The 15,367-nt window shown below is 42.3% G+C and overlaps 1 protein-coding gene across 4 annotated transcripts in view; it reads left to right on the top strand.

Annotated features, from left to right (window-relative positions):
* SNX18 (sorting nexin 18) overlaps positions 1–15,367 on the top strand; it is an 80,550-nt gene that overhangs the window by 23,217 nt on the left and 41,966 nt on the right. The window contains exons 2-4 of one of the 4 annotated variants that reach the window (XM_027604947.2): positions 3,673–3,815; positions 10,853–10,890; positions 11,460–14,876. In XM_027604947.2, coding sequence (XP_027460748.1) covers positions 3,673–3,815; positions 10,853–10,890; positions 11,460–11,484 — 206 coding nt within the window. In that variant the 3' untranslated portion in view covers positions 11,485–14,876. Of the gene's footprint in view, positions 1–3,672; positions 6,312–10,852; positions 10,891–11,459; positions 14,877–15,367 lie in introns of those variants that run through there. The other 3 variants (XM_027604948.2, XM_027604946.1, XM_027604945.1) reach the window with 3 other exon arrangements.

Raw genomic sequence — 15,367 nt, 5'->3', positions numbered from 1 at the left:
AAAAACAACAACAAAAAACAGAAGATAGTAGGAAGGGAAAAATGAAGGGGGCGGAATCAGAGGGGGAGAACCATGAGATACTATGGACTCTGAGAAACAAACTGAGGGTTCTAGAGGGGAGGGGTTGGGGGGATGGGTTAGCCTGGTGATGGGTATTAAAGAGGGCACGTTCTGCATGGAGCACTGGGTGTTATATGCAAACAATGAATCATGGAACACTGCATCAAAAACTAATGATGTAATGTGTGGTGACTAACATAACATAATAAAATAAAATAAAATAAAAAAAAATACCATTTGCAAATATCTGATTCAGTAGGTGGGATTTTTGTTGATGGTTTCCTTTGCTGTGCAAAGACTTTTTATTTTGGTGTAGTCCCAGTAGTTTAATTTTGCTTTTGTTTCGCTTGTCAGAGAAGACATATCTAGAAAAAGTATCTACCACTGATGTCAAAGAAATTACTGCCTATGTTCTCTTCTAGGAATTTTATGGTTTCAGGTCTCACATTTAGGTCTTTAATCCATTTTGAGTTTATTTTTGTTCATGGTATAAGAAAGTGGTCCAATTTCATTGTTTTGCATACAGCTGTCCAGTTTTCCCAGCACTGTTGTCTTCTTCCCATTGTAAAGTCTTGCCTCCTTTGTAGTAATTGACCATAAAAATGTGAGTTTATTTCTGGACTCTATTCTGTTCCATTGATCTATGTGTCTGTTTTTGTGCCAGTACCATACTGTCTTGATTGTTACAGCTTTGTAGTAGTATCTCCTGAGATCTGGAATTGTGATACTTCTAGCTTTGTTCTTCTTTTTCAAGATGGCTTTGGCTATTCAGGGTCTTTTGTGGTTCCATGCACATTTTAGGATAGTGTCTAGCATATAGTATTACTGTTTTGGGAAACTACCATTTACTTATTTATATATGCCTGTTCCCTGCTCACTTCCCACCTCCAACCTTGTCCTTAGCACAGTGCCTGGCATGTAGTAGGTCTTCTGAGCATTTTCCCTGGTGATACAATTTCACATATTATCCTGAAGAAAGACGTGTTTAACTCCCATGCAGAATTATGCACTTCGTGGCTCTGTTTCACTTCGTGTCCTGATTGTGTGCCTGTCCTCCCCCTGTGCTTTGCCAAGTGGCTTCCTCAAGACAGAAGCAGGGGTGGAGTCTTGAATGCTGAAATACGTGAAATCTTGCTGTAGCAGTATGCTCTATACACACCAGGTCTTCCGTAAACGTTTGTTGAACGAATTAAAACCCTTGCCCCAGCCAAACCTTTTGCGGACTTTGAAGGTGGCAACATTTGTGTTATTTACTAAATTCATACTTGGGAGAAAAATGAGTCTTAAATTTCTGTTGACTCCTTTGGGATGTACACTTAAAAAACTTAAATGACAAAGGTCCTTAGGCCTCAGAGAGATTTAATACTTGCTGTTGTGTCCAAGAGTTTTGAAAATGTATGCCTGTGTGATAAATTGCAAGAACTTGAGACTTGTTCACTTTTAAGTTGGTTTTTAGAGAGGCACATCTGTAATTCTGTATACTAGAGGGTCATTTCTAAGAATATGGTGATCTCATTTAGAGTTGGATGAGCTGCAGCTTAGTTGACGTTCACCCAGCGCCAGGCCAGCCTTCAGAAGCCCTGTCTGCGGGTCTCTATTCTCCAGGCTCTAGTAACTGGAACAAGTAATACTTGCAGCATGCTGCAGAGATGCATCACGGATGCTCAGGGTAGGACGCCGCATGTTCTCACTGTTTGCCCAGTGCGCTTGGGCACCTGGGAGTGGAATCATGATAAAATAGTCAAGTCACCTGAGCCTTTTCTCTTAACTTCTCGTTTCCTCTTTTATCTCTCTCTTTGCCATTTTAAACATGTATTTCATAATTGCATGTTCTCAGTCATCTTTTTGAAAATTTTTTCCTTTATTTCTGTCTCATATGCTTTCCTGGTCTTTTTGACTTTAATTTTTGTATTTAAATTGCGAGACTGGTACAAATATACGAAAGATAAATTCGCTATAAAAATTTCTTTGTCTTTTTGGGGGGAGGGTTCTTTCTCTTTAGTGTAAATGACAAGCAGGCAGATTTTATGGCTTCACTAGTCCTGCTGGCAATGGCAGACGGGTGACAAGTGCCCACTTTCAGAGGGATGGCTTCCTAGTGGGATTGGTCAGGGTTCTTCTTGAAACCATGTTAATGCAAATGATTGCTCTCTACGGAGGAGACCCCGCATGTCTGCTGTGGGGTCAAGTGGAAGTCTCTGCTGCTTCTCACTTAAAGACCCTATTTAGAATAAAGAAATGAAAATGTACATACATAATCACTAAATGTATATATAACACTTTTAATTTCTCAGGTCTTTGAGCTATGCCAAAAAACGCCCCCCCCCCCCAAAAAGCATGCTGTTTACCCCCTAAGGGTTTTATGCAATGCTAGGTTTAACTCTGTATTATTTAGGAGATTTGAAGAAATTTAGAAATAGGGCTTTCCCCTTGTATATTTCACCATTAGCTAAAACTGAAAATTTCTGAACCAGAATTCCTCAGCTTTCCCACCTCCTCCTAAACAGGTTCCCTTCTTTTGTCCCCCTTAGTATCACCATGTTGAAGACTGCCCAGCCAAGTGTCCTGGACATTTCTCTCTCACCTTTTGTCTTGGGTTAGTAGAGTAAGTGCTAGATGGAGTCAGGAAATCTGAATTCTTGAGCTGGCCATGTTTAAGTGATTTGAGCTTTTATCATCATTCATTCCCAAGAACCCATGAAGATCCTTTGTTTCCTACCCCTAACCATCCTTAGCTCTCTGTCTTCATGTGATGATGCTTTTGGGGGAAGGTCTGCCCTCATGTGGCACCTGCCAGAGTGACCATCCCTTTCCTTCCCCCTTGCACACACCCTGTGGTGACATTTCTTGACAAGAGGCTATGGGCCCTCTGGCTTCATTCTCAGGTCATCACTAGAGCAGACTCAAAACTCCTTGATCCTTACAGCCCCTCAAGAAATTCTTACTTCACAGGGCCTCAGTGCTCCAGGTGTGAGTCTCCTAGTGGCACATGGAATCACCCCTTCTTCATTGGCCAACCCCCCATTGAGGGTGGCCTCCCATTGTAGACTGCCATCATTTCCAAGGCCCCTCCATGACCTGGCATGATTTCTAAAACACAAAGTGGGCACTAACATGTTTCAGGATCTAGTTCTAGAATCTTCAACAAGAATTCTTCGGGGAGACTTTCTGTGGAAGTAGATATATACCTTCTTTGGGGTAATGTGTTTATAGATAACTTTCTTATTATAGGCGTGTGTCATGGTGTCATATGCTTTCTCTTAAGTAAAAATCGCAGTTTCTTGGTTTGTGTTTTTAGAGACAGCTCCTTGCAGTTTATGATCTATTCCATATAGTCTCTCTACTTGGAGGAGATGACACATACTGTAGATACTTGGTCACTTGGCAAGTGCTGGTTTTGAGAAGTGAAGTCGCAGCAGTGGAGGGGTTTTCAGAAACCCTATCAGATTCCTTTGTTTTCTAATAACAGTCATTTAAGTTCCCTTTAAGTTCCAAAGGGCTTTAAATAGCTTAGGCAAGTATTTATAATGCTCAAGAGTCTGTTTACTATGTAGCTTTGCCATTGGGATACATGTGTATATGTATTTAATTAATTTTTTTTTTTAACTACAGGAGCTCTTACCAAAGTAAAGGAGAGTAGGCGACACGTGGAAGAAGGGAAGATGGAGCTGCAAAAGGCTGATGGCATTCAAGATCGCTGTAACACTATTTCTTTTGCCACTTTGGCTGAAATTCACCACTTCCATCAAATTCGAGTAAGAGACTTTAAATCACAGATGCAGCATTTCTTACAACAGCAAATAATATTTTTCCAAAAAGTGACACAGAAGTTGGAAGAAGCTCTTCACAAATATGATAGTGTTTAATGACTGGTCATTGGGTTGTGGACTTTTTTCAGTTCAAGGATATTTCTACAGCAGAATAAAAACTGCTATCAAAGAGCTATTGCCAACTATCAGTGGTGGTACAAGGATGGTTTTGTGTTCAACTGAAGCTTGGCTGAATATATAATTATGTAGGAAAGAAACAGTTAATATGGTTACATAATAGAAACAGTACCACACATTGTAACTAAATTATACTATGTATGCCTACACTACCATTGTAACTTTTGGAATAATGATTATACTATTTGCCTTATTGCTTTTTGAAGTATGGGTATTTTAGTGCATACTTTGTAGACCTCACAACCCATGAAGGGTCTCAAAGAAGCTGGCTGGATAAAAGCCTGCTGTGGATGCCTTTTTACTCTCATAGATTGGGATTACCTAAATTCAACCTATTCTCTGTTTACAAACTCCAACTAGAGCAGCTATGCGACTTTGTGCCTTTAAACTCTTGGTTTTTCATTTCTCCACCCCCTCCCTTTTTTTTAAGTAACCACAACTTTTCTGATCTAAAGAGTGAAAGGCTAGTGCATATAATGACAAACCCGTTGGTAACCTCATATTGGCGCTGGGGGCGGGCTGGGCGGATCAGCTGTCATCGATTTGCACAGCAAGTTTTGTCTCCTGATACACGCTGGTGAGTGCAGCGGAGGGAGGCCTGATGCTCATCTTTGAACATGAAGTCTGTTAGGGAAGAAAATGGTGCCACTCTATACCCTTAGATGCTGTAGTAGCATAGCCTCTTCACTCAAGTGTCCTGGAAACTTGGCGTGGAGATTGAAACGAACATGTCTTATAACACAGAGAGGGAGGAGTCTAATCAGTTGAGGACACAAGCACAGAATCAGTGATGACACACACTTGGTTTTAAATCTTAGGAGGGCTTTCTTTCTTTTTTTTTTTTTTAGCTTGAAGATTTTAATATTCAGTTTTTTCTTTTTTAATGGATCTACACTGTTAACTGATTGAGACTCCACTGTGATTCACTCGTTTACTTAAAAACTTTTCAGGGATGTCTGTAAAATTCAGTGTTATACGTGATTGAAAGTAGTGTTGGTTGATCTAAAGAGGGACCAGAAATAATTTCTACTATTCCAAATGCTGAAGGAAAAAAAAATTTGTTTTTTTTTAAATATTGATAAGCCCCCAGGACATTTAACCTTAAAAATTATTTTAAATATATTCTTTTATTATTATAAGGGAAATATGAATGGCTGATAAACACCAAAAAGATTCAAAAGCAGCTTAATTTAAAAAGCACAAAGAGATTCTGGCTTCAGATGCCAGAATCTCAATGTTTTTATAGTTGCTGAGCTATAAATAATGTGATTCTTGAGTTTACAGATTAAAAAATTGTCACTGAAAGGTTAAAGTATCTACTGTTTTTATGAAGTCAGACTTATGCTGCCTCAGAAGTCCCTGGATATTGAAATGGTAACACGGAAGTAAAGAGGTCAATTTGAAATATTGGTGAGTCACATTGATTAAAAAGAAAGGGTCAATTTGCAGATAGTCAAAAAAGAAAACGGTTGTTGAAATAATTACTCAATAGCACATTTACTCTAAAAAATCATCTCATATGGGTTGAACTTTTTTCAGACTATCATAATTTTGATCAAAATTTTATACCTTAGGTAACCTAGAGCCAGATTTAACATCATGTGGCTTTGTCTCTACTCCAGATACATGGGATTGTAACCAAATATATTGTTCTCTCAAAAGTAACTTCCTCTTGTTGATTGCAAAGTACAGTTCTATAAACAAAACCCATATATATATATGTGTTAACTTTATTGCAGAAGTTTGGAGATTATAATTATAGCATTTAATTTAAGTTTGAGTCTGTATCGGACAGATAAGCACTATGCTTTTCAAATGATTTGAAAATCATTCTTATTTGCCTCTTTATTTTGATGGTGGTTTGATTTTTTTTTTTCTTCTTAAGTAAAATCACTAAAGTTGTGCAGTGGTAGCATGGAAATTATCTGAGGTGTCTTTATGATTGTGCTTTAGCCAGGGTGGACATAGCTTAAATTATAAAAACTAAAGATTAAAGTATAAGGAGGTATAAGTTCATGCTGCCTACTTAGAAGAGAACTTTTGTTCTTCATAACTACATAACATTATAATGCCACTGATTCATAAGGGGTTTAAATGAATTCTGTGGGGGTAGGACACCAGAATTACTAGTGTTCATTTTCATCTAAGATCTTTATTTCTCTAACGTTCTTGGTCCTATTAAAACATTTCAGTATACAAGTATACTGCAATGTTAATACCCAAGAGAAAAGCCATCATAATGTGTATGCTGGTCATTATGATCAGTGTGGTACAGTTTTTTAAAATAAACTATCATGCCCTTCATGCCATTATTTGTCTTTATTTCTGTAATTTGTAATTTTGATATGTGATGTATTTATAACATGAGGGCGTCCACTTGAGCCTGGTTTTGCTATTTTCATTACAAACGGACTTGATGTGCTGTAATAATTGTCATGCAGTGAACCTGGGTCTGCAGCCATGCATTACAACCCCATGACGTTCAGCCTGTTTTATCTATAGGTACAGTTTAAACCCAGAACAAGGGAACACATTTGAAAGTGCAGCAGAGTCCGTGCACATTGGCTTGCATAGAGTAGTAATTGGGAATAGAGTAGTTTCCTGGGCTTCACTGATATAGTTGTCCTACATGTATTCGTAACAACACAGCAGAGTCCTAAATGCCAGGTTTTAATTGTCTTACGTTTTGCTGCTGTTTTCATAATTAAGGACTTGAAAAATGTTTCAGTCTGTCAAGTCAAGCATGTGAAATTTATGTTCGACCTTTAAATGTCATTCTTTGCCAAGTTTGTTGCTATAGGCGTTTTTTTTTTTTTCCATTTATGTCTTCATTTCCTCAGAATCAAATACCATGTCTGATACCTTTAAATCAATAAGCATTATCCAGTTTTCTCATTTGCAGTCTTATCTTTGGCTAACAGAATTAGTAAAATAGGGTATTAATTATTTATAGACTAAAAATGTTGAACATTGTTTTATTTCATTCAAATGTTATGATTAGTGCAGATCAGTCATGTTTATCTTTTAAAAGAATAAACAAAGGTTGCTTTATTTCTCAGCTTCAGTGGAATATGATAATTATTTTTTTCTCCAGTAGTCAAGGAGGTATTTATTTAATGTGAAAGACTTATATAAAAAAATAGAAGAGTGTGTTCACTGTCCTACGCTTCCTTCTGCAGTTGCCATAGACATTGTTCATGAAACGAGCTAGTTTGACTAAGCCATTCAGGTAGTCCCACTGAGTATCTGCTTATGTTAGTATCTTCCATTACTATTAGGCATATAGCAGTAAACTGTGAGTGAGATGTTTTGAAATAATAGCTACTGTGAGTCTAGCACCTGACACATAATAGGTACTTGAGTACAGTACTTCACACCGCCTCTCTTGGGGTCTGTCACTGTTGGTTGCCAGAAATCGGACAGCTCAAACCATCCTCGTTCAAGATATAAAGGATCATGGATGGGTACAGGGACCCGGTGAATCCCACATGAGGCCAAAGTCCCATCTGGAACTAAGCTTGCCTTCTGTGTGGGGCTTTGTAATCTCTGTCAGCTTCTTTTCTTTATGAATCTGTTTTATTCTTTTTTCCTTTTTTTATGTCCTGTGGCTTGGCTTTCTCAGCATCGTCCAGGATGTCTAAATGGCCCAGATATCTTTTAGTTCACAGGGTTCCTTAGGCCAGTAGGGGACACCTGACCCAAGCTGGACAAATCAGCTGTGGGTTGGGGGTGGGGTGGGTATGAGATGGAGAGGTTCTCTTAAAGGGTATGTGAGGGAAGAAAGGAAATGGTTGGAACCTCTTAAAATGGACTTCCTGCGGTAGTCCTCACAATAAACCTGGAGATTCTATCTCCTGTTCATAGATGAATTAAAAGGATCAGAGATAATCTAGTATCTTTTGCCCAAGATTACACAAACTGAGTGATGGAGCTCAGAGTCAATGAGGATTTGGCTCAAATCTGTGCTAATTTAAACCAGATTACATTGGATGCCATGTCCCTGCTTCTCAGAAACCCCAGCCTGTTTCCCAGGTCCCCACTGCTAGATCGATAGGTATTCTGTTCTGCTTTGTGCACTGGGCATGAAGGTGTGGTGCAAAGGGAAGCTCTGAAATTCCCCTCTCTGCATTCATTTCCATTGGAGAAGATGAGAGTCTCTGGTCCTGTCACCGTGTCCCCAGCGGTTTATGTGCTACTCTGATCTGTCTCAATTGGGGAAGCAGGCAAGGTGTGACATTTCCATAGTGATATGAAGGGAGAGGAGAGAAGAACCAAAATCCAGTGGTTTCGCCTTCTTTCCAACTGCCACCTCCATGAAAATATAAACGGGTTTCAGTTGCCGTCAGAATGGCCCTGGCAGAACCACAGGAACTAATGTCAAGTTGAATGTTGAATTCCAGTTGGTCAGGGTCACAGTTAGCCACGGCAAGTTCCACTTGGTCACAGGAGGAAGCAGCAGAACTCCTCCCGTAGTAAGCTCTGGGAAGTGAAGCGGACTTCTGGGCAGAGTACAGAGGATGCTCTGCTAGGGATCTAGGAGCAGGAACCTGGAGAAACGAGCTGGGCAGCTGAGCATCTTCCATGCCAGGCCTCTGAGCTAGGGTGAAGTTAATCTGGGATTGGGTCATGGCTAGAGCCTTTCTAGGGATCATTGGTTCCTCCCACTTGGCTCTGTTCCCAGGATGTCCCAATCCTATCATTCCTGTGGCAGAGATGGAGCTCCAGTACTGCTATAGTGGCCTGTCTGGTTTGAAGAACGGTTTCACTTCTTGCGTGAACTTGTACCAGAAGTCTGCCTAGGACAAGGCCAATTGTCCCTGTGAAGCTACCTTCAGAGCGGCTTAGAAACGTGATATTCTGTTGCTGTGAGTCCTATCAGCCTATCTGGACATGCTTTCTAACTTGAAAGGGGCCAGATGCATCAGACCTTATTTTAGTAGTGGTTTAAATTTTCAGTCGCTCCAGGAAATGGCTCTCAGGGCTTAATAACTGCTGAGTTGTTGGACTTGTCTGCAAGCACAGTGGGGAAGCTGACCCAGCATTACAGTGAGAAAGGCAGTGTGCTGGAACTAGGGGTCACAGCCTCACTTCTCTACTGAGTGACCTCGGACAACTCACCAACCTGCCTTTGAGCCTCCATTTCCTCAATGGTAGAGGACAGGATTGGATTTTATCAAATTATTGAGAGTATTAGATGAACCAGAAAGCTAAGTCCTCAATCATTTTGCAGTACTCCCTTTATAAATAACATGGGAAGTGATAAAAAAAATTCCAGAAGTAGGTACTTAATAAATAATAGCCACATTCCCAAACACTGTGTGACGTTGAGCTAGTCACTTAATCTCTCTGAGACAGTTTTCTGTCTGCAGAGGGATATAGTATCCCCTTCACAGAAATCTTGTGAGAACTGAAGAACAAATCAAAAGCCCTGAGCCCAGAGCATGGCAGGACTGAGAACAATAAAGATCCTCTTGATTTTGTGAGAAGGGAAGGGGTAAGATGAAGGATTTAAGCCATAAGAACTTCATATCAGCTGTGCTGTGGAAAATTAAAGAATCCACACTTGGGGCCTGGTCAGGCAGGAGATCCTGCTTTCGGCACGGCTTTCACCTTCTACCTGCTTTGTCTAGCTGTCCCCCAGTCCAGCGCTGCCCCAGGTCCAGACCCCTCTCCAGGTTCTTTCTCCCAGAACCCTGCACAGCATCCTCGCATATTCCATCTGGAAGCGTCGTTCATCACTTCCCAGACTCATCAAATTCCTCCTGTTGGGCTTGGGGGAGCTCAGCTCTTCAGAGATAACCCCTTTCTAATAAGGCGCTCCCCACTTGGTCTAAAAGAGCTAACTACCAGTATATTCAGAAAGTGGTCCTGCAGCTCTTACCAGAAATATCTGCAGTAGACAGCTCAGAATTCTGTTTCTGTTCACCAGATTAATGATGATTGTATTGATGTCTGCTGCTTTCACACCTTAAAAATAGGTACTTGAAGCCTAAGACTAAGAGGGGCACTATGCTCAGTGTTTAGTATCTTGGCCCTGACCTCATGCCAATTGCAGATATTTCTAAATGACGTTCAAGGCATTCACTCTGAGAAGTTGAACTTAATGCCTCTGAGTGGCTTTTGGAATAACCGTGCCCTGAAACAAATCAAATATTAGTGTAGATCAAGTTTGGTTAGACAACTCGGTTCTGCTTTTGTTCAACCTAGTAGTTTTAGAAAATGCAGTTTTCGGTTTTGATTCATAATGGTTCCCTTGAGGAGAAAAACCTTGAAAAAAAATTGGAGAACAGGTAAGGATTTAGCAAATTAGGTTCAGCTTAAAACTGATGATGTTTCAGTGTATCTGTTGGTATTTCACATCTAGTTTTGATCATTTTTTTCATCACCTCGCCCATTTGTGAACTCCCCTGTGAGCCGATTGGAGTAGCAGGTGCCAGCTACATATTTGGTACAAGGCTGCAACTGGGGAATACCATCAACTCCCTGAGCCTGTGTTCTTTATCTGAACCAAAGTATTTACAGGGAAGGTGAAACCTGTAATCCCAGAAAAAGGGCTTTCTTGAAAAATGTTGCTTTTTAATGGCTCCTATTCTGGAATCCATGGAAAGAAAATTTGACTTTTTAGGTACTCATGCTGACAGGTGATTTCATGATAAATTGCACAGTTATCTGAAGGATTAAAAACTATAGGTGTCAGTCATCTAAAAAAAAAAAAGACAAGAAAGCTCTTTATACAGCATTATGGAATTTTCCCAAGGGAAAAAAAATGGGCAGAACTATTTTATATGCTACACTTTAAGTAAAAGAGAAAATAAAAATAAATATATTTCCTCATATATTCGTAGGTTATTTCTGTAAGTAGATGGAGACCGTTGGTAACAAGGTAACATTGTTTGCTCTGGGGTCTGGGAACTGGGTGGCTGGGGACAGGGGTGGGGGGAGGATCTTTATTGTATACTTTTATATCTTTTGAATTTGAATGTATTTTCCATTTAAAAAATAAAAATAAAAGATAACTAAAGATAAATTTTAAAATTTAAACTACCAGGAAAAAAAAATGTTGTAAGAAGGAGGGTGGACGCTAGCTCTGTACCAATCCCTCTGAGACCTGGAAGCCCACTGTACAAGCATAGAAGGAACAATCTTGTACGGACAATGGACTCACAATAATGACCGAGTCAGTCCTCATTATGTTACTCCTTGTTGAAATACCATAGCGTTAGGACGTATGCTGTTCAGGAGAACATTTAAAGTGGGATGTAAAGACAGAGATGACCAAACCATAGTCTGTTCTCTGTGGTAGCCCCTCTTCTTCCTCCCTGTCCTGTGAAGCCTTCCACAATGCTCCAGTCCCAAGTGTCTCAACCTTTGCCTACACTTTGGTGATGGCATTTAGCAGCTAAGTACCCGCAGATCCTGGGCTGACATCTACTTCTTATTCCTACCACTTAGACATGGAATGTTCCTCATGCTCTAGATTGGATACTATGACCTGCCATCACCTACACGATTTGATCTACAGAACTCTCCTGCAAAACCATTTTACAAACAAGAAAACACTCCTCAGTGGTCGCTCAGCCCGAGAGAGGCCGCGCTGGGATTTGAACCGAGGTCACCTGACTCCACAGCGTGTTATCAACCACCCCACCGCCTACTTGAGAATGCGGGGTGAGGTGCTGGAGCCGATGAGGAGGTGGTGTGGTAGTCTCCTTGAGGACAAGCCCTGTCCCTGACTTACTCCCCCTTGGGGGATGCTAGGCACCGGCGGTGAAGACAGGAAAGGTGTGGTTTGGAGAACAGAAGATCTTTGTGACTCACCAGGTTTTTGAATAACACCGAACTTCATCTTCTGAAAGGAACGAAATGCCAGAATGCTAGCCCTCTGCATCCGCACTATTAGCACAAGTGCTCGGGCTGCTCAGGCGGGCGGTTTTCCACAGACAGACCTCTGTTGTACTTGCAGGGGACGGAGGAGGCGGCCACAGGAGGAGACAGCGGCCGGGCCGAGCCACAGTGCCGGCTTTGTTCCGCGGCGGGCCGGCCGGATTCAGATCTGTGCCTCAGCGATGAGACCTGTGACGGCACCTCACGCCCTACCCAGCCATTTGGGAACGGCTTCAGTTTGGACTGTCAGATCCCCGCCGGGTGACTGCTGTCTGCTCTCCCGACACACAACCGGCCGAATTTGAAAGAGAAGCGCAAGCCGAGCTCCGGGAGTCAGGAGGAAGGCTGGCCTCTGAGCGGGTGGCCGGGGCCTCTCACGGTCAAGACCGGGACCGGGAACTCACCGCCATCAGAGCTGTTTGCCGTCTGAAGCCTCAAGTGAGATGAACAAGTAATAAATTGCCATGCTGGTTCTGACTCCTTCATTACAGGAACTTTGAATGGGACCAGGCTACCTGTCTTCTGACCAGCATATTTTCTCCTGCTTTACCTCGTGGGAGACCAAATCATCATCGAAAGGTTGCTATGGAAAAGGTAGTTACCCACCATCAACTCACGTTTGAGTCATTCAAAAAGCTGGATGAAGCCACCGGCACAGCAGAGACACCCTAGACACTTGGGCTGATTGATTTGTCAACAAATATTTATTGAATTCCTAATTTCCAGGCATTGGTCTAGGCGCTAGGAACACAGCAGTGAACAAAACCAGCCCGCATCCCTGCCCTCGTGAATTTATATTCCAATGGGAAGAGATATAATATTCAAATTAGTGAAATATATACTATATAGGTGGTGATAAGGGATATGGGGAAAATAAAGTGGGGAAGGGGGGTAGGAGTATAGTGAGGGGTGGGAGAATTTGTTATTTTAAGTAAAGTGGCCAGAATGGGCCTCCAACCTGAAGTAAAGACCTGAAGGACTTAAGTTTTGAGCCATGTGACTACCTAAGGGAAGAACATTCTGGAACATTAATAGCAAGTGCAAAGGCCCTGAGGCCAGAGAGCTTACCTGGCATGTTAGAAGCCCATCAGGGAGGTAGGATGGGATGGGAGTGGGAATGAGGTGTGGGGGGTAGAGTGTAGAGGTGGTGGTGGTGGAGGCCTGAGCAGGAAGAGATGCCTCCCAGAGGTGGGGGGATCCAGTCATAGAAGGCCGTATATAGGCTGTTGTGAGGACTTTGGCTTTTTCTCTGAGTTGGGGAGCCCTGGAGGGTTTGGGCAGAAAAAAAAGCATGATTTACCTCATGTTGTGACAGGGTCACTTTGGTTGATCAATGGGGGTAGCAAAGGCAGAAACGGAGACCAGTTAGGAGACTTCCTGATAATCCAGGTGTGATGGGGGCCCACACTAAGGTGGAAGCTTAGGATAGTCAGGTTGAATTTCTTGACGAGGGCACTATGTCCCCATTGTGGAGCTTAGCAAGCCCAAGAACAGTGTCTTCCTTTGTTTTCTATGCCTCCATGGCTGAGGATTATCCCTTTGATGGGTAACTTATTACTTTGTAGTTAAATGATCTATCTTGCTCTGATTCAAGAGCTATTTGTTCTCCTTAGAGTGACTCTTCTGATCTATTAAATAATGATTTTATAACTCAGCTCTCAGAGAATACTCTTAAGTTCTTAGGGGCCACCTCATCACTGCCCCCAGGTATAGAAGCCTGACTAGAGAGGTCTGACACAGAAAATTGACTTCCAAGGTTTTGGGGACACATACCCATATTTCAGCAGTAGATTGGCCGTCCTGTTACGGCCTGAGAATCTTTTCTTTCTCTTAGTGCAGTTCTGTCTGCCTGGTTGCCATGGTGACTCTCTCTGACCAGTGCTGAGATCTTCAACATAGGGCTTGAGGGCCCAGCAGGTGTCTCTCCATCCACCCTCGGGACCTCATAACTGCCAGCTCAGGATGCTGCCACATGACATTTGCAAACTGAATGGGCGAACTTTAGCAGACTGTTCACAATTCCTTTGGATTCCTTCCCCCTTAATGTGCAAACATCTATCTGGTCTCTTGCTCTTTGTGGTTGGGCCTTCCTTGTGCCCTGTGTTCTGCCTGCTGGCGAGGGTGCTTGTGCTGTGCCCTGCAGTCTGTCCTCAGTGAGACTTTTTATTGAAACGTCCTTTTACTCCCATTTGTTGATCTATTTTTTTTTTTCAACCATTGTTCGTCTTTTAACAAATAACCTGCAAATGAGTTAAAACTTCAGAGGATTCCTCTGCCAGGCTCTCCTACTTGCAGGTATGGTATTTTTCAACCCTGGCTTTACATTAGCATCAGCTGAGGAACTTTCAAAACTATGAAGATGCCTGGACCACACTCTAAACCAACTGAATCAGAACCTAGAGAGTGGGACACAGGCTTCAGGATGTTTTAAAAAGCCTCCCCCGCCCACCCCACCCGACGATTCTGATGCACAACTTTGCTTTCTTTCTTAAAGGCAGTATAAACAGGGCCTAGCACCGGCAGGCTGTTGAGGCTGCTCGTTCTCTAAGGCGCTCAAAGGTTCTCTCTTGTCTCAGGGAGGTTTTATGGAGAGTCAGAGAAAATCAGTGAAGGGACTGAAAGAAGAAAACGTTCATTATATAAAGTCAAATGTCCCATTACCAGAACACATGGCCTGCAATGAACGATGAATTAATATAATTTTAGTCTGTAATCCATTTGAAAAGCACAATTTTATTTCATTGTATTTTGTATGTATTAAGAGCAGTGATCTGTTAAATATAAATGATTAAAATATACCACGAAATGTTTTCCATTCTTCAATGCATCGAGGTTTTAAAGAACCAGAAGTGGTTCCAGCCTGCCTGGGGCCAAGGGGCTCCTCTGGGGAGTGGCCTGGGCCTGGAGGAATGAGCGTGGGGCAGCGACTCCCGTGAGCCAGGTCTTCCTTTTCTGGCCCTGAGACTCTGGGCAGATCCCTCCATCCTCTCCTGCAAGGAAGGTTTCAAGATTCTATAATGAAGGTGTGGAAACAGGTTCCGAGAACGTAAAACAGCTAATTCTGTAGCATTTTTGAGTTGACTGGTTTTCTCCTGTGCCAGCCCACCCACACACCACACTGGACACCATGCCAGCCTTTTGCAAGCTGCTTCCTCCGCCAGTAAGGCCTTCCAAGTTGTCTTTGTCTGGCTGAATCCCACTCCTCCTCTGGGGCTGGGTTCAGGCTTTTCCTCCTCCTGGCCGCTCTCCCTGTCCCTCCTTCCTACCCTGACTTAGTGAGGTACCCCTCCCTGTGCTCCCAGCACGCCCATGCTTTCCTCTGCCTTGGCCTCTCCTGCATTTCATGGAAGTCTCGTGCCTGCTTCTCCTTCTCTACTCAGTCAGCTTCTTTCCTCTGTACCTCCTCCTGGTTAGCACAGTGCTTGGCATATTTATAGATTTATTTTAAGAAAGAAGACTGGGTGACCCAAAGGTAC

Source organism: Zalophus californianus, chromosome 5 (genome assembly GCF_009762305.2).
Source record: "Zalophus californianus isolate mZalCal1 chromosome 5, mZalCal1.pri.v2, whole genome shotgun sequence".
NCBI lineage: Eukaryota > Metazoa > Chordata > Mammalia > Carnivora > Otariidae > Zalophus > Zalophus californianus.
Note: the sequence above shows the minus strand (reverse complement) of the source record. Positions and strands in the feature narration are given on the sequence as shown.